This window comes from Cynocephalus volans, chromosome X (assembly GCF_027409185.1).
Source record: "Cynocephalus volans isolate mCynVol1 chromosome X, mCynVol1.pri, whole genome shotgun sequence".
Classification (NCBI taxonomy): Eukaryota; Metazoa; Chordata; class Mammalia; order Dermoptera; family Cynocephalidae; genus Cynocephalus; species Cynocephalus volans.
The window spans coordinates 167419407-167446816 of NC_084478.1; the positions used below are offsets into that span (position 1 = coordinate 167419407).

At 37.9% G+C, this 27410-nt stretch overlaps 1 protein-coding gene across 1 annotated transcript in view; it reads right to left on the reverse strand.

Annotated features, from left to right (window-relative positions):
• The window catches only part of LOC134368537 (structural maintenance of chromosomes protein 1B-like), a 76620-nt gene that overhangs the window by 8949 nt on the left and 40261 nt on the right, over positions 1-27410 (reverse strand). The window contains exons 13-22 of the mRNA XM_063084973.1: positions 25675-25809; positions 25303-25419; positions 23754-23860; positions 16903-17044; positions 15898-16043; positions 14185-14338; positions 5229-5327; positions 2368-2524; positions 1724-1878; positions 487-638 (exon numbers count right to left, since the gene is read on the reverse strand). Of these exons, the coding sequence (XP_062941043.1) occupies positions 487-638; positions 1724-1878; positions 2368-2524; positions 5229-5327; positions 14185-14338; positions 15898-16043; positions 16903-17044; positions 23754-23860; positions 25303-25419; positions 25675-25809 (1364 nt within the window). The remainder of the gene's footprint in view (positions 1-486; positions 639-1723; positions 1879-2367; positions 2525-5228; positions 5328-14184; positions 14339-15897; positions 16044-16902; positions 17045-23753; positions 23861-25302; positions 25420-25674; positions 25810-27410) is intronic.

Sequence of the window (27410 nt, forward strand, 5' to 3'; positions counted from 1 at the left end):
CTTATTATTTCTTGATTTGTTTCACAAAGAAACAGTGCCACCATCATCCATGGAAATAAGGAGGTTAAATACTTTTTAAAAGAAATGCTTAGCTTACCATTCCTTACTAAATAGCAGATCTCTGAATATGGATTAGGGAAATAATGTACAGGTTGGATTTTTTGTTTGTTGTTGTTTTTGTTCCTTGGCAATCCTGATGTACATTTGGCCATTCCAAATATATTTTTTCTTTCCTTTCTAAAAAGCTGGAATATAACAGCTACCGATAACAGAAACTGAATAAAAATCTGTCAAAGACTGAACTCTCTCTTAGATTTGCTCTCTACATTGTTGCAGGCCTAAAATAAAGAATTGTCTGGCTGAAGAAAACAGTTTTGTATCACATTAGTAAATATTAATGAAGACAAACAGTTAATAAGTCTTTTATAAGATGGTCTGCTTGGTTTCTGCCCTGATACAAAACTGAGTGGGTTGTTGTGACCTTACCTGTACACAGCAAACAGGAGAGCCAAAGCTGCCACACACTTTTCTCCCCGTGACAAATTCTCCATCAGCATAAACCGATTCCCTGGGGACATGCAGTTATAGCTAATTCCCTCCAAGTAAGGTTCTTCAGAGTTCTCCGGGAAAAGAAATGCCTGAAACACATTTTATTTGTTTAGCAACATTAGCAAAGCAACTAGTAAATTTCGACTTGGGGTTGCTACAGAGTTTAAATGCAAAATATTCTATTGGTTAGGTTTTCCTCAATTTCGATTGAAACATACCAATGCCTGTAAGTAATGTATTTAGTTCTGTGTGTAGTCAGAGGCAACAGGGTTGTCTAAGTAGAGGGAAGAAGGGAAACATCCTAACATGCCCAAGGATCAGGCCTTGCGACCAGACTGCCATTCAAACCTCTGCAGCAATGCCGTTGTCTTACACAAACAGTCTTCATTCAATTTACTCACTGGTCTATTCATCAAACACTTATTGAACATCTGTTGTGGGCCAGGCACTGTAAATAGATAACTCCTGTTCTCAAGGAGTTAGTGGGTTTATTTTAACCTTACTTTACTGAAAATTAGTATGCTTTTTTCAATTCACAGTTGAAATATCTGATCCAGGACCATCTCTCAGTCATAAAGAACAACAAACAAACAAACAAACAAACACATGAAAATACAAAAGCAGAGCAGGTACGTCAATCCTGACCTCCTTCTTTATTTCACACTCAATTCCCTAAGTATTTGCTATGGATATTTATAATGCAATGGGTGGTTATAGCAGAGAGGCTGTCATTAAAAGGGACATATGTGGATCTGAATCCTCACTTTAGTTCTTTCCCTCTCACTTGTTACTCTGTTCGACTTCACAAATCTACTGTTTTCCCAAAGTCTTCTACATGATCCCTCCTTTATCATAGAGACCTACCGTTCTTTAAAATCAAATTAGTACCAGACAACAGTATTTCAGAACTCAAGAGATCCTGGAAACCAAATGATCTAACCAACTCATTTATTTAGATGAAGAAACAGGCCCAGAGAAGTTCTGTCCAGGCTGGCCAGTGTAGAGTGAATGGGATCTAAAAACAGGTCATTAGAGAACCAATCTTCATGAACTGACTATGCCCCATAAGCAAGTCACTCAAATAATGTGGCAGTGTTTATTTCTTTCCCACCAGAAAAAAGCCACTATCGATAATATAAAATTCCCACTAGTATTTGGAGTGAAAAATACATACTTGGGCACTGTTGTTTCCACAGAGCTTCTTGTAGATTTGATCAATTGAGGTTGACACGTGCTTAAAACACTGGCTGAAAAGATCGTATCTCCTTTTTTTCACCTGTTCAAACTCTTGCCTACGCATTGTGGCTTCCTTTGTGCTGGCCTCAAAAGCTAAGAGAGAATCAATGTTCTTTATTTTGGAAATCACTGAGGGGCTTCTCTTATTTAGACTTTAAAGCATAAAATAGTTTTAAAATTGGATTTCGAATTTGCTTGTCTCGAGTAAATCTACTTTCGACATACCTCAAATATAATTAATTTCAGGAGCGTGGCTTTTACAATCGATGAGCCCTTTTTCTAATAGGGATAATTTCTAGATAATATGAACAAGTTCTAACAAGTATATAAGAAACCTATTTTACCGGTATAAAAATTATCATTATCTGTTCTAAAATAACCAATAAACACGTTTTAAATTAAGCACTTTTTCAAAAAGAAAGCAATTAGTGATTCGGTATTAAAAGCACACATTAAGACAACAGAGGTAAATATATGAAATAAAAAACAGAAAGGTACAATCTGTGGGGGATTGTCAGCAAGTGTTAAAGAAATCAAAACACCCATGAATATGATCTTATTAACAGCTAAACTCAATTTCACCATCTGTGCATTCCTGAAACTTGTGTCTGAGAGTCTTCAAGTTCTCCTGGGCTCGTTGGTATGGAGCTGCTGTCTTGCACAGAACATCTTCCTGGGATGCTATTTGCTGCAGTAGGAATCTAAGGTGGGCCTTGACTTCTTGATCGGATTGTAGAGCCTATTATTGGCAAAGAACAACACTGATTGCCATGGCTTTTCATCCAGATTGCTAAGGTAAGGCACACATGCAGGGCCCTTCGCCATCTGACCCCACCAGCTCCCTCTGCGCCCCACCCTCCCCGAAGCCCCCTCTGAGCCTGGGGCTGCAGTCGCACCACAGCACCACAGTGTCTGCAGCTTCCTGAGTCGGCTGTGCTCTTTCGTGGCTCTAGTGTTGCCTACGCTGCTCTCTTGGAACACACTTTACCTCCTTATTTTTTAATCTGGTAAAAAGCACCAATTTCTATATCACCTTTATTTACCCTTTGGTTAAAATATTGATCATCTACTATGGATTAGACACTGAGGATTCAATGATGGACACTAATGTATTTCCCTTTAAAGGGCTCACAGGTAGCGAGAAAAAGAAACTGGCATTTACAACAGGGAGAAAAGACCTCTAAGAGGCAAGCACAGGTACCGCGGGGCAGAGAGAGAAGATCCCACCCAGCTAGAGCAGGTAACGGCCTGAACGAAACCCGAGTGATGACAGAACTAACTCAGGTGAGGAGGAAAGAGAAAGTGTGTTGCATGCCCTTCCAGGAAAACTTTCCTTACCTCCCAGAAAGTTAATTAATACATGACAAAGGTGACATTTTAATTCCCTGGGAAGAGAATTATTTGAAAAATGCTGGTGACTAAATTAGTTAACTTCAGCATTTTGTAAAAAAATAGATTCTTAACTCCTATCATTACTAAAATAAATTTCAGATGAATTAAATAGGTAAATGAAAACAAAAGAAAACCATAAACAGGAAGAAAACATTTATAAATATTTACTCAGTAAGGATTTGGGAAAAGACTTTCCAAATACAAAAGGAAAGGGAGAAAGCACTAAATAGAAGACTACAGAGAAGACAAAAGCTTCTTTCTTATTGCCAAAGGTGCCACAAATACAATGAGTCCAGCAAATCTAATAAAATATATTAACAACATATGTAATGAGAAGATGTGGTGGGCGTCGCTGCTCAGCATCCACTCTCCATCTCTTCTTTTCCACCCCAGCCCATGCTTTTGACCAGGCAGGTCCATTGCTCCCTCATAGATCCCAGGTACTAGGTAGCGGCGGGCGTGCTTGGTCTAAGGCAGAGACTACCACCCCCTACCCCACAGTGATGGGCTCAGGAATGAACACGTGACTCCATTCAGGCCACTGGGATAAGAAGACAACTGCTGGGCCTTGGTAGGAAGAACTATTCTTTAGTCTTGGAACAGCACCACTACAGAAGGCAGCCTCTCTCTCCTTTGAAGCTTATGGCTGTGTGCCTGGAAAGCCAAGACTGGCTGCAGTCATTTTGGCCTTACAAGAGAAGCAGCCTCTGGATGAAATCACCATGTAAGAAATGTATGGCTACAGGGATGACTGAGAAATGAGCCAGCACTACTAAATTAAGGGATTGTGTAGCTGGATTCCAGGTCTGTCCTCTGCAGCTGTGGAGCAATTGCCACACTATCGCCTATGGCACTCTGGAGAAGCCCCTGTACCTGCTGAGGGTACTACATTGGGACACTGACAGGGCCAGTTCAGGATGCTGAATTAGTTGGCTACTTTTGTTGATGCAGGACTTCTCAACCTGACCACAGAAACTTTTCTTGGGCTAGACATGTCATGGTACTAGTGTTCTGCAGAACACACAGTGAGACACACTGATACGAACATTAGAAAAAGAACCTATTTCCTGCCATTTTGTGATATTGTGATATAATAAATATATTTCTGGTCTTTGTCCTGATTCCTGGCACAGAGTTTCTAAAACCCTTGGAATTTCCTGAATGATAGGGGTCAGAGGAGCATTTTTTGTTATTTATAATAAGCCCCTTTCCAAAAAACCAGTTTATGTTGATGAGCTGAGTCTTGGAGGATGGGGACTGGTTGCCAGAGGAACCAACCTCAGCCCCTACTGTCTGGGGAGGGCAGAGAGGCTGGAGATTGAGTATAATGACCGATGACCAATGATTTACTCAGTCATGGCCACATAGTGAAGCTTTCACAAAAATCCCCAAATAACGTGCTTTGAGACTCTTCTGCGTTGGTGAACACATGGAGATGCTGAGAGGGTGGTGACCCTGGAGGGGGTATGAGAGAGGACACGGAAGCTCTGCATCCCTCTCCCATACCTACTCCTGTGCATCTCTTCCATTTGGCTCTTCCTGAGTTGTATCCTTTATGATAAACCAGTAAATGTAGTAAAATATTTCCCATGAGTTCTTTGAATCATTCTAACAAATGATCAAACCTGAGGAGGAGGTGGTGGGATCCCCCGATTTATAGACAGTTGGTCAGAAGTATGGGAGGCCAGGCTTGTAACTGGTGTCTGAAGTGTGAGCAGTCTTGTGGGACTGAGCCCTTTACCTGTGGCATCTGACACTATGTCCAGGCAGATATTGTCAGAATTCAGCTGAATCTTAGAATGCTGAGTTGGTATTCAGAGAATTGGAGAATTGCCCGGTATATCAAAAACCCACATATTTGGTGTCAGAAGTCTTGTGAGTATAGGAAAAATATTTTTTCCTTTGTATACTTCTTCAAAAACCATTAGGGAAATCTACTTTAACAAGAAAAACTTACTTACTCTATCATCTAAATGTCTTCTTGCGATATTTAAATACTATATTCATTATTACTATGAGTGAGTTAGAAACAATGGAAACCTTTCAATTACCTTCAAATCCTCACTTAGAGAGCTGTAGTCTATTTCAATGGCTTCTTCTTTTTCATAGATACCAATGGTTGCCTGGATACTTTCTGCTTCACTTCCCAACTGAAAAACATGGGAAACTCTGTTAGTTGAAATGGTGATCCCTATTCATTGGTCAGCCCCCAGCCCTCCAGTTGCTTTTCACCTCATCATGATTAAAAGCTAACAATGAAGGCCTTCAAGGCCATGATGCCTTGGCCCTCTGTCACCCTCTGATTTCATTGTGCACCACTGTCCCGTGCTCACCCTGCTCCAACCACACTGGCCTCCTTGAGCACAGCAGGCACACGCCCACCTCAGGGCTGGCACACTGCCCTCTGCCTGGACAACCTCCCCGAGATGTCTGCACCACTTCGGGTCTCACCTTCTCTCCTCACTGGCTGCCTGCAGGCCATCCCTGGCCTCTCTACCTAAAACTGCAGTCTCCCCTCCACTGATACCCTACATTCCCTTTCCTGCTTTATTTTTTTCTTTAGCATGTATCAACACGTCACAAACAAATATTTTACTTGTTTATCTTTTCATCTGTCCATCTCTCCCTCACTAGAATATGGAAGAGAATTTTTGGCCATTGTATGCACTGCTGTATTCTCAGTGCCTACTGCAAGGACTGACCATGTATACTTTGATTTCCATATTTATTACTCTCTGAACGAAGGAAGGAATAGGATAGAAGGAAGAAATAAGTGAGCACTTCTTCAGCTGTAGGCTGGCCACAGGCCAAATCCAAGAATCACAAATTAAGAGGGAAATAAAACAAAACACAAAGACTGTCACTTTCTCCTTTGTAGATATTCTCAGCTGAAACAAACTCAATGAAACTACTTTTGGAATTAAGTCTACATTTTACGTAATTAATTTATGTTAAAACAGCTCACACAGAAGTTGAACTTGACTACAAAATGTACTGTCAATGCTCTAAATCTCATGATCATTTTTTATGTGATTCGACATCCTCTTTTGTATTAAACTTTTATGTAAGTCATCTGGTGCCTTGCTGCTGAAAGTGCGTCACTGGACTAGCAACAGCAGGCCTCACCTGCGGGCGGTTAGAAATGCAGACTCCTGGGCAGGAAGAATCCCAGGTGCTTCCCCAGCACGTTATGACTTGGGAACCTGTCACCTACTAAAGTCTTCCCCCAAATATAAGAATCTTCTATGAGAACCCTGGCAGGTGTAAGTAACTTACTCTCTGTCTGAACACCACCATCAGAAGGTGAATCTCAGGTTTTACCTCACAGGTGTTGAAAGACAATTACTCCTACAATTGTAAGACAACCATTTTTAACCAGTGATCATTGATCAGCCATCAGGAGAGAGACACCTCCTATCTCAGGCTGTTTGTATTCTGGGCTTTGTAGAATATCTCGGACAGCATCACTATTACACCTCCACCACTAGATGTGCTTACAAAATACCAATCAGGGAACTCACCAGGAGAGGCCCTCTATCTTTCTACTAGGAAGTGGCCTCTGTGGCCTCTACTCTCCAAATCTAGTATTCCCCTTAGCACCGGAAAGAACAAGTGTGACCCACATGAGAGACCTTCACCTATTTGAAGAGAATCAGTGTGTTCCCAAGACGTCACTTCCCAACACCACCTGGTCTAGGATTTCTTCACTATCCCGGACTCTTGACAAGCATCACGAGTGAATGCAATATTCCTGTGTAGCTTCACTAGCACACAGCGAAGAAGTATCACGTTTTAAAAATAGACTTTATTTTTAGACCAGTTTTAGGTTCACAGCAACGTTGAGAGGAAGGTTACAGGGATATCCCATATCTCCCCTGAACCACACATGCACAGCCACCCCCAACGTCAACATCTCCCACCACAATGGTGCATTTGTTACAGCTGACGATCCTACACTGACACATCATAATCACCTAAAGTCCAAAGTTTACGTTAGCGTTCGCTCCTGCTATTGTACTTTCTATGGGTTTATATCAATGTATAACAACGTGTAGCCACGGTAATGGTATCACACACAGTAGTTTCACTACCCTAAAAATCTTCTGTACTCCATTTATTCATCCCTCACTCCTGGGAACCGGTGATCTTTTTACTGTCTCCCTAGTTATGCTTTTTCTGGAATGTCATACAGTTGGAATCATACAGTATGTAGCCTCTCAGATTGGCTTCTTTCACTCAGAAATATGCATTTAAGTTTCCTTCATGTCTTTTCATGTCCTGATCGCTCATGTCTTTCTAGTGCTGGATAATATTGCATTGTCTGAATGTACCACAGTTTATCCATACACCTACTAAAGGACATATTGCTCGTTTCCAAGTTTTGGCAATTATAAATACAGCTGCTATAAACATCTACGTGCAAGTTTTTGAATGGACAGAAGTTTTCAGCTGCTTTGGGTAAATACCAGGGAGTGCAACTGCTGGATCACATGGTAAGAGTATTCTTTAGTTTTGTAAGAAACTGCACAAATGTCTTCCAAAGTGGCTGTACCATTCTATGGGTTTCAGCAATGAAAGACAATTCCTCCTGCTCCACATCCTCGCCAGCATTTACTACTGTCAGTGTTCTGGATTTTGGCCATCCTAATAGGTGTGTCGTGGTGATTTTGGTCATTCTCGCAGGTGTGTAGTGCTGTAGGTGTGAAGCCATCTGTATAACTTCTTTGGTGAAGTGTCTGTTAAGGTCATTGGCCCAATTTTTAATCAGGTTGTTTTCTTATTTTTGGATTTTAAGAGTTCTTTGTATATTTTTTTCTTTTGTTTTAAATATTTAATTTTATTTCACTCACTTTTAATTTTTTATCGTGATAAAATATACAAAACATAAAATTTACCATTTTAACCACTTTAAACTGTACAGTTTAGTGGCGTTCGGAGCAATCACATTCTTGTGCAACCATCAGCACCATCCATCTCCAGAAACTTCTCTTCATCCATGCTGAAATTCTGCACCCGTTACACAACATCCCACACCCTCTCCCCCTCAGTCCCTGTTTACCACTACTCTACTTTCTCTCTCTATGAACTTGACTATCCTACCTACTTCACATAAGTGGAACAATACAATGTTTGTCTTTTTGAGTCTGGCTTATTTCTCTTAGCATAAGTTCTTCAAGGTTCATCCATGCCGTGCCATGTATCAGTATTTCATTCTTTTAAACTTTTATTTTTTAATTTTAACATTTATTTCTACATATTTGTGGGGAATAGGGTGTTGTTTCAATACATACATATACTGTCAATTAATCCACTTAGGGTAGGTAGCATAGCTTTGTACCTGTTAGTCAACCAGTCCCTGCCACCACACCCATCCTCATCCTCCCTCCCTTGCTGGGACTTTGGTAACCATTATTCTACTCTCCACTTCTATAAAATGCTTTTTTTTTTTTTTAAGTTTCCACATATCACGTGGTATTTGTCTTTCTGTTCCTGGCTTACTTCGCTTAAAATGATGGTCTCCAGTTCCACCCATGTTGCTGCAAATGACATGATTTCATTTTGTTTTATAGCTGAATAGTATTCCATTGTGTATATATACTACAGGGTTTTTTTTTTGTTTTTAATTTTTTAATCCATTCATCTGTTGATGGGCATTCAGCTTGATCCCATCTCTTGTCTATTGTGAATAGTGTTTCAATGAACATGGGAATGCAGATGTCTCTTTGATACATTGGTTTCATTTCCTTTGGGTATATAGCCAGTAGTGGGATGGCTGGGTCATCAGGTAGTTCAATTTTTAGTGTTCTGAGGAACCTCCACACTGTTTTCCAGTATGGCTGTACTAATTTACATTCCCACCAAGGCAGTAGTTCCTTTTTCTCCACATCTTTACCAGCATTTGCTATTTTCTCTTTTTGATAAAAGTTATTCTAACTGAAGAAAGATATCACATTGGTGTTTCAATTTGCATTTTCCTGATGATTAGTGATGTTGAACAGTTTTTCGTGTGCCTGTTGGCCATTTGTATGTCTTCTTTTGAAAAAAGTCTGTTCAGGTCAAATGCCCATTTTTTAATTTGGTTGTTTTGCTGTTGAGTTACTTATATATTTTGGTAATTAGACCCTTGTCTGATGTGTAATTTGCAAATACATTCTCCCATTCTGTACCTTGCCTCTTCACTTTGTTTATAGTGTCCCTTGCTGTGCAGAAACTTTTCAGTTTGACATAGTCCCATTTATCTATTGCTGCTTTAGTTAACTCTGCCTTTGTATTTTTGTTCAAGAAAGCACTGCCCACTCTCATTTTGTGTAGCATTTTCTCTACATTTCCTTATAGTAGATTCAATTTCTGGTCTTAAGGGCTCAGTGTCTCACAAACCTATTGTGGCACCTCGATCTTGGGGTACAGGTTCACACTCTGTGGCAGGGTTAGATATTTACTGCCCACAGTGCCAGGATCGGTGGCTGCAGCCCTCCTGGCAGCTTGGGCTCTGTTAGCTGTGACTCTGGCCCTGGGGTAGGGTGTGGGGGGGTGCTGAGCACAGCACTGGCCTGATTCTGGGGGAGAAAGGGTACTCTGGAGGTTTGGATTGTGGGAGCAGAGTATGGCTGCAATTTGGGAATGACAGCAAATGGGGCTTAGTTGTCACTTAGTTCCCAGGGGATGAGGCACCTTGTAGTGGTGACTTTAGCCCCTGAAACAGTGGGACTTAGCACTATATGAGTCTTCAGAGGCCAGGTGCAATGGCAGCAAAAACCCAGAATGGAGGGGTGCAGATTTTTAGGCTCTGGGGGGAAGGGAGTAGCAGAGCGCTGACTTCACTCCCCGGGGGAAGGGGTTTCTCAGCAGCTGAGTCTCTAAGATAACAGTCTAGCTCCAGGGATGCAGAATACCAGAGTTGGCCAGCCCCTCACCTCAGACACTGCTCTGTTTCCCTAGGATGTGAAGCACTACATCATTTCAGCCCTGGAATACATAGATGCTTAACTCAGCCAACAAGCTTCTCAACTAAGACAACAATTCCCAAGGGGCAATGCACCCCTTCAGCTCAGTCCCTGAAGGTTGACTGGGAGGGGTAAAGATACCCCCAGAGGGAGTGTGTAGGTTTGCAGCTTTAATTCTAGCTTGAGGGTGAGGGCACAGCTACCCCCACCCCTCCCCATACCATAAAACACCCTCCAGCAGCATTTCTAGTTCTAAGATGGGGAAGAAGACTTGTGAGCCATAGATGGCAGGGTATGGCGTGATCTCCTTTGGGGGAGCACAGCTGTGTGGACTCCAGGCAGCTCCTTCAGCTGGGCTTTGTGCCTTTCTATATATTTCAGATAAGTCTTTTATTAGATATGACTTTTGCAAATATTTTCTTCAAGTCCGTAGCTTGTGTTTTCATTCCTTTGACAGTTTCTTACATGGCAGAAATTTTTAATTTTAATAAAGTCCAACTTGTCAATTATTTATTTCATGAGGCATGCCTTTGATGTTCTCTGAAAAGACACCACCAAACACCTGCTTGGTGTTCTCTGAGCTTTCTGGATCTGTGGTTTGATATCTGACATTAATTTCGGGAAATTCTCAGTCATTGTTTCCAATATGTCTTCTGTTACTTTCTTACTTCTCCTTCTGGTATTCCCACTATAGATATGTTATACCTTTTGTAGCTCTTCCATGATTCCTGAATATTCTGTTCTTTTTCCTCCACAGTCTTTTTTCTCTTCGCTTTTTAGCTTTGGAGGTTTCTATGGAGATGTCCACAAGCTCAGAGATATCCTTTTCTCAGCCATGTGCAACCTATTAATAAGCCCACCAAAACGATTCTTCACGTGTTTTTGATCTGTAGCAATTCTTTACTGTTCTCTTAGAATTTCCATCTATTATGGATTGAATCGATTGAATTGTGTCCTCCCAAAGTTTAATGTATTGGAGGATTGGTGACCACTGTGAAAGTGTTAAGAGGTGGGAAATCCTATTATAGTAATTGAAAGGTGGGGCCTTGAAGAGGTGATTAGATTCTGAAGATCATGCCTAGTGAAGGACTAACAATGGTGGTCATGGGCATGGTTCCGATAAAGCTTTAAGAGAAGAGCACATGAGAAGTCCTCTTTCGCAGCCATTTTCTGCCATGTGAGACCTCTCCAGTGCTGTAAAACCATCACCAAGGAAGACCCTCACCAGATGTGTTCCCTGGACTTTGGACTTCCCAGCGGAAACTGTAAACAATTAATTTTCTTTTCTTATAAATCATCCATTTCCAGGTATTTTGTTATAAGCAACAGAAACAAACACACCATCTCTCTGCTTACACTGCCCACCTGATCTTTCTGGTTGTCTGCCTTCTCCATTAGAGTCCTTAGCTTATGAATTACAGTCATTTTACATTCCTGGTCTGGCAATTCCAAGATCCCTGCCACATTTGAGTCTGGTTCTGATGATGATTCTATTTATTCAAACTGTGTTTATTGCCTTTTAGTGTGTCTTGTACTTTTGTTCTTGATAGTCGAACGTGATGTACTGGGTGAAAGGAAGTGCTGTAAACAGGCCTTTATTAATGTGGTGGTGAGGTGTGAGGGGAGGAGAAGCCTTCTACACTCCTATGATTAGGTCTCAGTCTTTTCAACCTTGTGTCCACGGACTGTGAACTTCACAAGTGTTTCTGGCTCAAGTTGACTGGGGTTGGGTATTTCCCTTCCCCCAGAGGGGTGAGGTGACTCCAGAAGTTTCAGCTCTGGTTAAGACGTTTCACCTGAGGGCAGACCTTAAGAAGAAGGGAATTCTCTGCCTCTCAGAATCTTTCCTCTTCTACTCCCCCTGCCTTAAGCTCAAGTAGATTTTTCTCTGATATTCACAGGGAGAACCTGGTAGAGCTTCAGGAAGTAACACCTACAAAAGTGTGGGAGCCCCCACTCACTGGGTCCCCTGAAACCAGACATTTTTTTTTAATCTCTTAGACTTTTCCACACTGAGCCTCCCGCAATTCAGAAACTACAGTTTAGGTTTTCCTACCGCAGTGGAACCGGTTCCCCATGGAGGTTTCTGCTCATGGGTTTCTCCTCCAGTAAATTGCTACACTGTGTATTCAACTGTCTCCCCAGTTTGGGGGGCAGCAGTTTGACCTGTGATCTTACTTCTCTTATGAATCTAATAAATTTTTGATTTTTTACTTTGTTCAACTTTTTACTTTTTGTGAGGTCAGAGTGGCAACTTGCAAGCCTCTCTACATGCTGAACTGGAAAGTGGAAGTCTCACTTTTCTTTTTAGATAACGATTCAAAATGAATTCACCTTAAAGTCTTAATACTATACCTGCTTTGAAATGCCCTTCCATAAATATGGAAGTCTTTCATGCTAATAAATAAGTAATTTCACATTGATGGTGGGCATGCTGGAAAATATTCCTGAAGGTTAACTAACACCAGAGCAGCAACATTGTTACTGACCAACATTTATGTAGAAGTCAGTCATTAAAATTGCTTCCTCCTCTATTCCATTATAACAAACCTCTTTTAAAGCTACCTTACCTTTTAAAACAGACTTTCCATTTCTTTCAGTAGCACAGTGAGCGCTGCTTTTCTGTTCCCACCTCCTTCTGCTGGTAACAGGCCCCTCTTCCCGTCTTTTTACACACACAAGAGTGCGTACATGACACAGAATAAGCCAATCCAAATTCTCTGACAAGATTTCTCTGAGACAGGGCAGGGGAAAGTTCTCTTTCCCCTCTAGTCAAAGCCAGTGCTTACAGCTCCAGCCCCGTGGAGAGAGTCGATCAGAGAGAACAAAGCCAATATGTACTCAGCAAGAAAGAGTTCCAGCAGCATTCAAGTTCCTGGATTCAGCCATGCGTGAGACCTCCTCCACTCCACCCCAACCCTTTATCCCACTTTCTATCTTTCTTTCTTTCTTTTTTTTAATCTTAAAGCTATTTGAGTTGGGTTTGTGTTATTTGTGGCCAGGAAAGGCTTTTCTCCTTTCCTTACCTCCTGTCTAGAATGTGATCTCTGCTAAAATAGAGAAAAAAGACAAAGACTTTTGAGTATAGTTCCACACCAGAATTATGCTATGGGAAGTGGTCAATATTAGCAAGAGAAAAGCTTCTTTTATAGACGTTTCATTCTGAGTAGCCCAAAGGACCCCAAAGCCTTTTATGTAGCTGAAAACTGGATGGAACTGAGTGAATTTCTGATGTCTGGAGGCATACTAGGAAGGAGAGCAGGATGGGGAAGGGAGACCAAAGAGAAGAGATCGACGAACACACTCAGTTAGAACTCACAGATGACTTGGGAAGCAAAGCAAATAACTACTTTCAATATACTGTGGATTAACTATGAGTAAAACATTCTTTCTGAACTGTACAGTGTTCCTTCCCTAACATAAGGGACAGAAATACCGGCATATCCTTGCAACCAACGTAAAATATTCTGTATAACAGAAATGTGGTGAAAAAGAAGGAAAAAAAGGCCAACAGGGAAATTTTGACCCTTGGTGGGCCTTGGCTTTATCTCGTGATTTCTTGGGTGTCCATTCTTGCCTCTCCGTGCACTCTCAGTACCTGGAGATACTCAGTGGGATTTGTATCTTCCCAGAACCACCTTGATACAGTTGTGGGTGAAAGTGCAGAGCAAGATCCCTCCACACATTAAGTACAATGTTAGGAGAGTGCAGGGAACTGCTCCTGCTGGCAGGTGACTTGCATACTGCCTGCACATCATTGTGCAAAAAGTTCTCAACTCCAATAGCTGTAATTCTGTTTTCTTTTGGGTATCTAATATATAAGTAAGAAACACAGATCCATCCTGTAGAGCTAAAGAGACATGATTAACAAAAGAGAAAAGAGAAATGCGTGAAATGCCTAATCCTCTGGAATGACAACCATTTTGCCCTTTTTCCTTCCTGGAAGAAGATGTCTTCCCTGCCCCTAAACGGGCTGTAGAACAAGAGAAAGAAAAAGCAGTCAAAGGGCACTGCTTTAATTTCCATACAACTGCACATATTTTAAAATCATTTGCTTGAATACCTCCAGTTCAGTGATGTCATCCAATGATCCAAACAAAAGAATTATTTCAATATTTTGAACTTTGCAATCAACGAGCATGTCATGTTTCTCTAATCGTTTCTTTTCCACAGAAGTTTGAATGAGTACAACTTCTTTTTCCAACTTTCCCACTTGCCTGTAAATACACGGATATGAAAGTGAATATTATTCATTGTATAAAGCTGCACCAGGGAAGAGAAATGTATGTTATAAACTTAAATGACAAAATATTTTTTACTATTATTGCTATAAACTCTAGAGTTCACTCATTGATGCTTGAAATTTACACATTAACACTCTTGCAAAAGGCCATAAATGTAATGTTAATCCAAGGGAACATTTTTCTTTTCTTTTTTTGTCTTTTTCGTGACCAGTACTCAGCCAGTGAGCACACCGGCCATTCCTATATAGGATCCGAACCTGCGGCGGGAGCGTTGCTGCGCTCCCCATGCCACACTCTCCCGAGTGTGCCACCGGCTCGGCCCCAAGGGAACATTTTTTAATGATACCCATTACTGCTTTAATCAGGGCTAACAAATGTACAGTGCTTTCCTAGTTACTTTATTTTTAAATCTGTATAATTTTTCAAGCTGTATTTCTCCCTCAAATATAAGCTCGACATTTTAGAATCTCAAATCACGAGAAATAGTCCCTTTGCAAGAAACATGTGTTACCAAGTAAAACATTTCTTATATTACACACATAATAATCTGAAGCTTCTTAACCACCGCCACCACTAATGTAAGCTTTCTACCTGGAAATAAGTGTTTGAGTTTTACCAGCTGAAACGGTGTGGGATTTTAAAGTGACCTAGAAAGAGGACAGGATGGAGAAGAGGGAGGAAGGGAAGAAGGAAGGACTGTATGGTTTTCAAGAACAGGAAAACAAATGATTTTGTTTGAGCTAAATGCAAGTGTAAAAATTCAAGAGTTAACAGACTTTAATTCTACTCAAAAATCTAAGACAAAGAGCTTTCAGAAGCACTGAAGATCTTTGCATACTGAGGAAAATTGTGAAATGCCATGAAGCTGAGCAAAAACAGAGTTCATTTAATCTGATCACACACAGTCGTATCCGTCCTACAGGAAAGCAGATGTCATTCTGGTCCAACATGCCAGCCGATTCAAAGTGTCATCACAGTCATGGCTAATGTATGTTCATCGTGTTCCAGGCACTATTCTAAGTGCCATATGAATAGAAACTCATTTAATCCTCACAGCATTCTATAAGGTAGGCACTATTATTACCCCATTTTACTGATGGGGAAATTAAGGCATAGTATGTAAGTAGCAGAGCTGGGACATGACCCCAGGCAGTGTGGCTCTACATTCTACTCTCTGACTCTGTGTGCTATGTTGCACAGACTACAGGGAATCTCTGTACAGCAGGAAGATACCAGTATCAAGAAGGATTGAAGGTAAGGGACTCTATACAGGTTCATGTTTTCACCCACCAAAAAGAATTATTTACTCTAAACAACCAAACACCTCTCTTGGTTTTCCCCCAAATTAGAACGTTTGGGCTGGCTGGTCAGCTCAGTTGGTCAGAGCATGGTGTTATAACACCAAAGTGTTTGGATCCCCATTCCAGCCAGATGCCAAAAAAACCCAAACCCACAATGTTTGAAATTTCATATCGATGGTATACATGTTTAAACTCTGGCTAGGTCTTTGAAATTGATGAATTATTAATTACCTTTCAACAGCCAAAAACTTCTTCCATTCCTCTTCAATTTGAGTTTGAACTTTGTCAATGTTGGAATTCTGAGTGATTAATACGTCTTTGAGCTGCTGCCGCTTTGCCATGAGTTCCTCCAGGATTTGCCGACAGTTTTCTTCAGCCTGAATGGGGAAGATCTGCACTGTAGATTTACCATCTTTAATGCGTATTACCAACAAAACCGAGCCATTTCATTATTCTGAGTGCTGCCTGAACCTCTATTATACATTGTGCCACACTCTCATTCTATGCTTTTTGGAAGTTGGTAACCACTACCTGCCTCCGTCCTTCATTTGAATTCACTCCTCAGCTGACGGCCATTTGACATCTGTTCCCACTGTCCAGTGAAAGTGGGTCTTGCTATGGCCTCGATTAGGAACTTAAACAGACATTTTCCAGGCTGTACCTTTCTCACAGCTTTCCTCACGTTCTTCTTCCTGAAACTCTGGGGCTTCTATGACACCACCTCTTCTGGCTCTCCTCCTAACCTAACTAGCAACCTTCCAGAATCCCATCATTGCTCCACTGCTCTTCACTACCTACCTCCCTGCCTGGGAGTCTCAGCCATTCTCACATGGTTTCAATGGACTCCCATAAACGAGCAACTCCCAAATCTGAATCCCCAGCCTAGATAGATTTCTCCCCTTATCTACATACTCTTTAACTACCTGCTGGAAACTGCCATCTAGATGGTACAAATGCAATTCAAGCTCCCCCGGTCCAGAATTTTCTCTCCTTAACCTGATCCTACCGTCACCAATCATCCAAGTTGGAATTTAGCAATCATCGGGAGCGTCCCCCCTTGCCCTCCCTCGAACCTCAACATCCCATAATTCATCAAGCTCTGCTGATTTGAAGTATTTTTCAAATCTGCCCCCAACTCCTTCTATTACTATTAGGAACCTTCGGGAGCTCGACACATTTATTCAAGGAAGGACATTATAATTTCAATAAAGAGGCACTTCAGCCTCCCATTATTACCTTGTTTAGGTTATCGATGTATTCTCTTCTTTTCTCGATGCTTTTTTTTAATGCGTTGATATTATTCAGATTCTTATTAAGCTGATTCCGACTAAATTTCAGATGAATATTAAGCCGAGCTTTTTGTCTTTCAAATTCTAATCTAGTATAATAAAGTCAATCATTATAATTGGTAAGCAGAGTGCTTTGATTTTTTAATTTTCCCTTATGGAAGTCCCAAAGCAATACAAAACTAGAAGGAATACTGTAATGAACCCCCATGTAGCTCTCACTCAACTGTAATAATTATCAATTCTTGGTCAATCTTGTTTCGTCTATAACCACACTCACTGCCCCTTCCCACCAGGCCTCATGGAATTTCATCTGTAAATATTTTCGTATGTATCTCTGAAAGGGAAATGAATTTTAATTCATAACCATAAACTATTACAGATGAGAAATGATAATTCCTTAATATCAATTTGCTATCATTGCCGAATTTCCCCATGGTCTCATTAATTTTTTAATAAATTACCGGTTCTTTGAATCAGGATTGACACATTGCCTGCAGGTGATATATTTCTTACATCTTTTGTAATGTATGGGGGTTCTTTCACTTCTTTTTCTTTAAATTACAGTTTATGTTTTTATTCTTATTATTTAGTCAGTCTTTTTGAATAGCTATTCCGACATAAATCCAAACTTGGGAACTTAAGAACGTGTTCCATCCTGATGCACTTTCCTACCTTCCAAGCTTCACAAACTCCTCATAAGGAATTCTAATGTCAACTGTAGCTCATCCTGCCCTCCCTTCTCCCTCACATACCCTGCTCACAGATACTGCTGATAAGAACAACAATACAAACAAACAGTAATATTTAATGAGAGGTTGCTAGATGCCTGACAGTTATAAAAGCTTTTACGTCAATGAACTGTCTTAAGTTGTGTGATCGCATGAGGTAAGTAGTACTATCCACCGTATTTAACAGATGAGGTGACCAAGGCACAGTGAGTTAAGTAACTTGCTCAGTGACACGCACTTAGGAAGTGGTGGAGCCAGGCATGACACACTCAGGGAGGCAGCAGAATTCTACCCGTACTCTCTGACCACACTAGTCAACTATAGGAGAAGTTAAGAAAACCTTCAAGGGATTTATTTCTGCTGCAGGAAGCAGACATACAGACTACACAGAAGTGAAATACTTCCTCACTTGGCTCAGGAACATGACACTACTCTGGCTTTCCTGTCCCCTTACTGGCTGCTCCCTTAAAGGCTCTTGCTCATCTTCTCAACTTGTCACCATCTCCTGGGATCACTTCTCTTTTCTATCCATATTCACTCCCTTGGTGCTCTCGTCTAATAAAATAACTTTAAGTACCATCTGTATACTGGCAATGCCAAAATTTATACCCTTGAACTCCTGACTTGTATATTCAATGGCCTATTAAATGTTTCCAATTGGATGTCACAGACATCTCAAACTTAATACCTGGAATACACAATGGATAAGCTGGAATTAATAAGATGGTTTAACAAAGTTATCAGATGTCAGATCAATCTGAAATTTGAGACCATTTTTCCACAAGAGTAGAAACCAACTATAAAAAATTATAAAATATCATAAGAATACTACTCACAAGAATAAAACCTACAAACAGGTTCTATAAAAAAAAACTTTAAAATTATAATAAAGGATATAGATGATTAGAATAAGTGGAGAGACATTCTATTTTCTTAAATGGGATGACTTCATATTTTGAAGATATCATTTCTCCTCAAATAAATCTATATATCCAATGTAACCTCAATCAGACTTCCAGTTAGACTTTTATGAGAAACTCAGTAAACACTGTGGTAGGCAGAATTCTTTAGAAAGTCTACTGTAGTTTAAAGTTGACTTCAGAACAAGGAATATAACAGGAGCAAAGAGGGGTCATTTTATGATGATAAACAGATTAATTAATCAGAAAGACATCACAATCCCCAGTATGTATGCACCTAATAATATGGCTTGAAAAACATTAAGTAAAAACTGACAAAACTAGAAGAAGATATTGACAGATCCAGAAGTACAAGGGTACTTCAAATAGTTCATGGAAAGATTAGTATTATCTTTTAATTCTATTTTTCCTTGAATTGTTTGAAGTATCTTTGTATATTTGGAAATTTCAAAGCTCTGCTCTTAGTGACTGCCATAACAACTAGACGGAGAATCAGTTAAGTACACAGAAGACTTGAGCAACACCAACCAACCTGGCCTAACTGCCAAGTACAGAATATTCCGTCCAGCACATTTCATGTGTATATGGAACATTCACTAAGGTAGACCACATGACAGGCCATGAAACAAACCTCAGTCACCTTAAAAGGATAGAAATAATGCAGAATATATTCTTTACCAAAATGGGATTAAATTAAAAATCAGTAACAGAAATATATTTGAAAATCCCCTCCTCTTGCCAATATTTATTTAAACAACACACTTCTTTCTAATCATCCCGAGTCATAGAGAAAAAATCACAAGGGGTATTAGAGATTACTTTGAACAGAATGAAAATGAATATACAACATACTAAAATTTGTGGGATTCAGCTTAAACACTACTTAGAAGTAAATACATAGCTTGAAATGCTTATATTAGAAGAGAAGTCTAAAATACATAGTGTAAGATTTCCTCTTAAAAAGCCAAAAAAAGAAGAATAAATTAAAACTAAATAAGTAGAAGGAACGAAATATTCAACAGCAGAAATCAATATCATAGAAACAGACAATCCATAGAGAAATTGTAAGACCATGACCTGTTCTTATAAAGGATCAATAAAACTGATACACTTCTAGCAGATATTAGTAAGAGAAGACAAATCACAAATATCAGAAACGACAGCACATCAGAATAGACCTTGAGGACTTTAAAAAGGATAGAGAATACTATGAATAATTTTGTTAATAAGTCTGACAACTCAGATAAAATGCACAAATTCTTTGAAAAACACAAACTACCACAGCTTGCCAACAGATAGAAAATAACCAGAATTGTACTATGTCTATTAAGGAAACTGAAAATTTGTAATTGAAAACCTTTCCAGTATTGCCTGTACTATGGTTTATTTCTTTAAATCACTTTTTTAAATTCAAGAAATCTTATTTTAACAGGAGTTTTGCATTTATTATTATTAATGTAAAATTTATTTTTAAAAAACATTTATTGTTCTAAATGAAAAATAGTATATTATTTGATATAAATTAGAAATGCTAGTAAAATTAAAAACTATAAAAAGGAAACCAAACCACAAGCCTTCCCACAAAGAAAGGTGAATAGCCCAGGTTGCCTCATTGGCAAATTTTATGAAGCATTTAGGGAAGAAACAATACCAATTCTATACAAACTCCTTCACTAAAAAGAAGAGGAGAGAACAATTCCCATCTCATTTTATGGGTCTGGCATTACGTTGATACCAAAACATGACAAAGACAATACAAGAAAAGAAAACTACAGATCAGTGCACTCATAAATATACATTTAAAAATCCTTAACAAAATTTTAACAAGTCAAACCCAAAAAGCATACGAAAAAGACCATGATCATTTTGGGTGCACTTCAGGTATGCAAGGTGGATTAACATTCCAAAATCAATCAATATAATTTACTATTACATGAATTTACTATTAAGAAACTAAAAAACAAAAACAAAAATGAACCATACAATCATCTCAATAGATACCAGAAAGAGTATTTGACAAAATTCAACACTCATTTATGACAAAAATGTCCATCAAGTAGGCATAGAAGAGAACTTCCTCAACCTGATAAAGGGCATTCTAAAGTTCATACACCCAACCAAGAAAGACAATGTTTTTCCGCTAAGAATGGGAATGAGGCAGGATGTCTACTCACACCACTTTTATTCAACATTGTACTGGAGTCCTAGCAAGTACAATTAGGCAAGAAGAAGAAATAAAAGTTATACTAATTGTAAAGGCAGAAATAAAATTATTTATTCACTGACAACATGGCTATCTATGTTGAAAATCCTAAGGATCTACAAAAGAGCTATCAAAAATAATAAGTAAATTTAGCAAGGTTTCAGGATACAAAAACAATTTTATTTAGACATACTACCAACAAACAATTTTAAATTGAAATTTTAAAACAATTCCATTTCAATAGCATAAAGATATGAAATACTTAGGAATAAATGTTAACAAAACACGCACAAGACCTGTATACTGAAAACCAAAGACCATTTTTGAAATTTTTGGAGGCTTTTGTCAAAAAGACCCTAAAAACAATTAATGAGAGAAATTAAGAAAGACCTAAATAAAGATAGATACTATGCTCATGAATTGGTATTTTTAAGATGTCAATTCTTTCCAGATTGATCTATATGTTAAACACAATCCCAATCGAAATCCTAGCAGGTATTTTACAACAACCGAAAAGCTGATCCTAAAATTTAGTACATGGAAATGCAAAGGACTTAGAACAGGCATGGGCTTGATCTCTCTGGTCCACTACCCTCAGTGCCCAGAAGGGTGCCTGGCAGATATTTACATAGTTAATATGTGTTAAATAAATGAAGTTTAAAAGAATTATAGAGAAAAAATACAAGGAGGTGGGACAAAATGTCAACAGTTTGTATTTCTGGACAGTGGGAAGTTTTCTCTATTTTCTCCAAGAGGCACATGCTACTTTTAGATTTAAATGTTATAGTTGAATAGATAATATATACATATGGTACAAAATTCAAAAGGTATAAGGATATACAAAAAGGAAAATGTCTCTTTTCTATGCTTTCAACCTCCCCAGTGGCAGCCACTCTTACTATTTCTCAACAGATGGCGTGTTTATTTCCACCAGAGTATCATTTATCTTCTCATTTTCTTCATGGTGTTTTTGCCACACAATTTTTTTAAAAAAATTTCTTTGCATTTGCATTTTGTCAATTTTTCTTTTATGGCTTCTGGGATTTATGTCATACTCAAAGGTCTTCCCTAATAAGGCCTTGCTGTTTTAAATTCTGCCATGACTTATTCTAGTATTTTTATGTCTTCATTTTTTTATATTAAAATGTTTGATTCAGCTGGAACTAGTGTGATCCTAAAGAATGAGAAAGGGATCCAAGCAGGTTTTTCCCACATTCCTGCCACATGTATCCCAACATAAATAATTGAAGAGTGTATCTTTTCTCCATTCACGTAAAGTATCAAATATCTCCTCATAGATCTGAGTATATTTCTGGACTCTATTTATGAGCCAGTACCTCAAGGTTTACACTATGTTTTAAAACCTGGGATTTCTAATCCTTTCTCATTACCATTTTCAGATTTTTCATGGCTAGTTCGACATGTGAATTTTAGAACCACTTATAAAGTTTAAAAAAAAAAAACAAAAACTTGTCCATCCATGTATTAAGGTGATATTTAAGTTATATATTAATTTAGGGAGAACCAACTTCTTTATAATATTGGCTTTTCCTGTAAAAGAGCTATTATCCCTTTCCTTTTTGTTCACGTTTCTGTTCGTATCCTGAATTCTTGTTTAAGGCTTTTTTTTTAACATATTGCTTTCATATTTGGTAAGTTTATTTATAAGTTAAAAGTTACTTTACCTTTTTTCCCTGATATGATTGGGATAGTTTCTCCCAATATACTGTGTCACAGGTAGTTTGTATATACAATGGCTATTAATTTTTGAATTAATTTTTATGTATTTTTAATTTTTTTAAAATTTCGTTTTAATATTTATATCCAGCCACATGACTGAATTCTTTTGTTTGTAATAGTTTTTCATTTCTTCTCTAGGGTTTTCCAGATATAAATGATATAACCTGCAAACAGTGATGAGTCTACCTCCTCCTTTCCAAATTTTTATACCCTATTTATTTTTCTTGTCTAGCTCTATTGGCTAGTATCTCCAGAAGAATGTTAGATAACAGTGGTGGTAGTAGATAGCATCCTTTTGTTTCTGACTTTTTACACTTCTAGTGTTACTACACAAAACCACAATGCTGATTTCGAATGAGATGTATTTTGTCTTATCACAGGAATCTAACTATTCACACTAAAAGATTTTTCAATCAGGAACGGATGTTGAATTTTGTCAAGTACCTTTTTCATCATCCTTAGAGTTGATCATGTGATTTTTCTCCTTTGACCATCAACATGGTGAATTACAGCAATAGATTTCCTGATATTGAACCATCCTTATATTTTCGATATCCACTAGATAATGGTATATTTATTTTGTTGTTATACTCCTGTTTTCTATTTAACCTTGTTTTATTTGGTTATTTACAGATAAGATTGATTTTTAGTTTCTTATTTATGTGTACCTTTTTAAATTTTGTCATCAATATTATGTTTATTCCATAAAAAATGCATTTCTTCCTCTTCTACATGCTGAAACAGTTCAATTACTGAACATCTGTTTAAACGTTAAACACTGAAGTTACCTGTGTGTTTAAATTTTGCTGGGATGATTCACCTGGAAGGAAGAATTTTTACTTCCTTTTCCTATGGTAGCTGTTTAGAGTAATTTTTGGCAATACATTGTATATTGAAAATTATCAATTTTATCTGCATATATCTATATTTACAGACAACCAAGCAAATTAATGTCACATTATTCTTCTAATTACCAGTGTAAGTGTAATTATGCCCCCATTCTCTGATATTGTATATCTGTGCTTTCTTTTAGAAATTATGGAATGAAAGAATTAGATCTATGTAGAAGAATAGGAATTTTTATTAGCTATTTCTGGAGGAACTGAAATAAAAATTACCTCAGGCATAACTCCTCTAAATTATGAAATAATATTTATTACTTTTATATACATGTAAGCTGCTTACAAACATCTTTTAATAAAAATACCTTTTTTGATCCATTTCTTGATTCTGTTTAACAGGTTTGTTCCCAAATTCACGAATATTTTTCACACCAATTTCTTCACAGAAGTGTTGAAAGATATCATCTTCTACCTTTTAAATTATTTTAAAACAGCTGGTTTAATAATTTTAGGAAACATATAGACAAATGGTTCAATAAAAATTTTTCCCTCGTATTTTTATGGATTAGGTCAAAAACTAATTCTACCAAACATTACTGTATTCTGAGGAGCCAGTGCTTTCTCTTCCTTTAATTCCATAAACTATGTCCATCTATTTTCAAATTTCTTATTCAGAAAACCCATAAAGAATGCTGGCAAATTCGCCTTATTAAGTGTTTTGGTTTTATGAAGTGTTTAATATAAAATTGGAGTGATTTAGTCATTCACTTTAGTCACACCAAAATATAGCATTCTATGTAAACATAGAAAACATTCTTTATCTACGAGTGGTACTACAGCATCTTAGGCAGTATAAAATCGAGAGGAATAGAGCATAGAATTAAGAATCAAAAAGATGCGGTAAAACTAGAATGAGCTAAATCCAACAAAATAAAATTTAACTGAAATATTTTTAATGTCCTGAGTTTATGTACAATTATAGGACGAGAGAGACCTGTCTTAACAGCTGGACATGTTAAAAACTTTCAGATTTTAGTTGAATTAAATATAAATGTAATAAGATTGATGCAGTAGATTTTTCCAATTAGCACAAGTAGATAATCCAGATCATGAAAAGTTATAATTATATGCACAGAGTCCCATGATATTCTGTACTGCTGAGAAAATATTTTGACATTATGCTCCCTTCTGGGCATTGACAAACAAAAGAGTGCATGTGGGGATGGGGTGGGAAGGAAGCATTTTCCAGAGGGTGATTATCAAAACTGGCCTTAAATGCATGGTAATGTGAAATGATAAAAGAAATTAGGGATATTTAACCTGAAAAAGAGATCATTAAAGAGCAGCATGAGTCCGGTTTCACATCATGTGATAAAAGCAGAACTTAAAGCTATGGGTGGAAGTTATAGAGTCGTGATCTGACAAATAACTCTTGGAGGATTAGAGATACCCAACTGTGGAATAAATTAAATTAGAATGTTCCTGTCACTTTATAAGCAGAGGCTAGACAACCAAATCTTTATTGCACCATGCCTGGCATTTAATAGATGTTAGAAAAAAATAACTACTGAGTAATTCAGGAGCCTTAAAAGATAACCTGAATGACAGTTCTCTCCCTCCTGGTGTCAAGGACAGTGGAAGGAAGAAACTAATTTTTCCAATGGGCAACGAGAGGTTGAACAGAAGGGAGTGTGCACTGGTCACTGTCACTTAAGATGGGCAACAGCAGTTCGCAAAAGATGCAAGGAAACTAATTTGGCAAACCAATAAAACTTAGCGTACGTGTTGTCTCTGATAGGACAGTATTAACAATATCATCCTTTGCTTTAGCACACATTCAAGAAGTCCTCAATCTGGTATCTGGTCTAGAACTATATTCTACATATCATTCAATAAAAATTTAACATTTACGACCTCATTGATCTTTTCTTGAAATTCTTTAATTCTTTGTTGTCTTTCTTTGATTCCTTCGTTCAACTTAGTACATTGACACTCAATATTTAGTAGTTCACTTTGTAGCTGAGATTGTTCCTAATAATAAAGGAGAAAAAAATTTTTCAACATGCATGATAGGTGTCTTTTAGAATAAAAGAGGTATCCATGAGTTAAGAGGAATTCAAGTACAGTTGGATAACAAGATTAAGTACAATGAAAATAATTAAAAGACAATAATATAACATCAATCATATGGTAAAGTATCTAAAGAGTACATGATGCTATCTATAGAATTCCTGAAACTCTGCTGTCATTCTAATTTCCATCACATTTTGTGTAAGTCTGTAGTACCTGGTAAAAAGTAGCACGGTGCTTTTTTATCATCTGTAGTTCCATCTGCGAATATTTGAGTAGTGCATGAGTTCCTTGGACTAGAGTCTGTAATTGTTTCAAATCTGTTTCCTTGTGGAGTATCTTCATCAAATCCTAAAAAAGAAGAAAAATATAAGAACATTTTACAGTAGAAAAGCACTTTCTCTTTTCAAAGTGCTTTCATGTGTAATAATTCACTGATTTGTACATGCAACAACACCCTACACCTCCCCTCCTTATAAGAGACCAAGCCTTTAAATACATTAGCCATCTGGAATAACCAAGGTGCCATATAAACTCCTCAAAAAACTAATATACTTTCCAACAGGAAAGGACTAGGTATGAAAAATGAATAATGGGGAGTGGACGTGTTCCCCTCAACACAGAGAAACGGCATCAGCAGGATCGCGTGACTCAGTGCCTCACTTTCCAGGCATCCTTGTCCTTCTGCTTGCCGCCCCCATTCCCTTCTCCCTTCCCTCACCTTGTTACTCAAACAAATTAACTCCCTCGTACATGTTCTGTATTTGTACTCCAAGTCCTTATCACATACAAGTACGTGAGGTATATATATATATATTCACCTATTTGTGTTGGTTTTTCAGGCTTGTTTTGCAAATTTGGAATCATATGGATAGTGTGTTTCTGCATTTTACTTTTCTTATTCAATTACTCACAAAAGTCAACTGATAAAGCTCTAAATTCATTCTTTCAATGGGTGCATATTATTCTGGAGAGTGACTGTACCAAAATTATTCAACTACTCACTTAATGATGGGCATTTACTTTGTTTCCAGGTTTTTGCCACCACGAACAACACTACAGCATACCTGCACGTATGCCCTCAAGTACTGGTGTTTTTATTTCCATGCAATAAATTCCCTGGGTGAGATTCATGGGTCAAAAGTATTCACGTTTTTATTTTAATAGCTGATACTGGACTGCTTTCCCAAAAGGTGTAATAATTCACTTTTCTATAACGAATTTGAGTACTCTTGTCCTTACATCTCTGCCTGCGATAAGCATTTTACATATATATTTATTTTCCATGTATTTTTGATAGGCATAAAGTAATCTTAATTTGTATTCCCGAGTACTATATTCTATATTAAACATTTCTTTATGTTTACTGACCACATGGATTTCTTCTTTCATTGACTTATCTAATCCTATCCCTCGCCCAGGTGTTTCTATCATAATGTCTTCTTCATGTCAATTTGCAAAGAGTTCTTCTATAGGATACAGCCTATGCTCTTCATTTAAAACTTGTTTAAAAATGTATACAATGGCTTTTATCCTCATTTAAAAATTATTTTACATTCATCTTTTAATCCATCTAGAATTTATATATGTCATAAGATGGGGCACAAAATTACTTTCTCTAGATGTGCGGTTACCATTTATTAAATAACCTATCCTTTTGCCTCTGAATGAAATGTCATGTTTGTTATATACAGAGTTGTCAAATATACTGGGCTCTACTTCTGTAATTCCTACTGTTGCTATCTATCCATTTCTATGCCAATACTACATCAACTAGATTCCGATGGTTTCTCAGAGTATTCTGTGTGCCAGCAGGGGAAGTCCTATTTCACTCTCTTATTATATATTTTTTGACAAGTCTCAAGAAAATTCACTTGTAAGAACTAGAAGATCATTTTATCAATTAAAAAATCCTTGGTAGTATTTTAATTAAAATTTCATTCAAGTTGTAT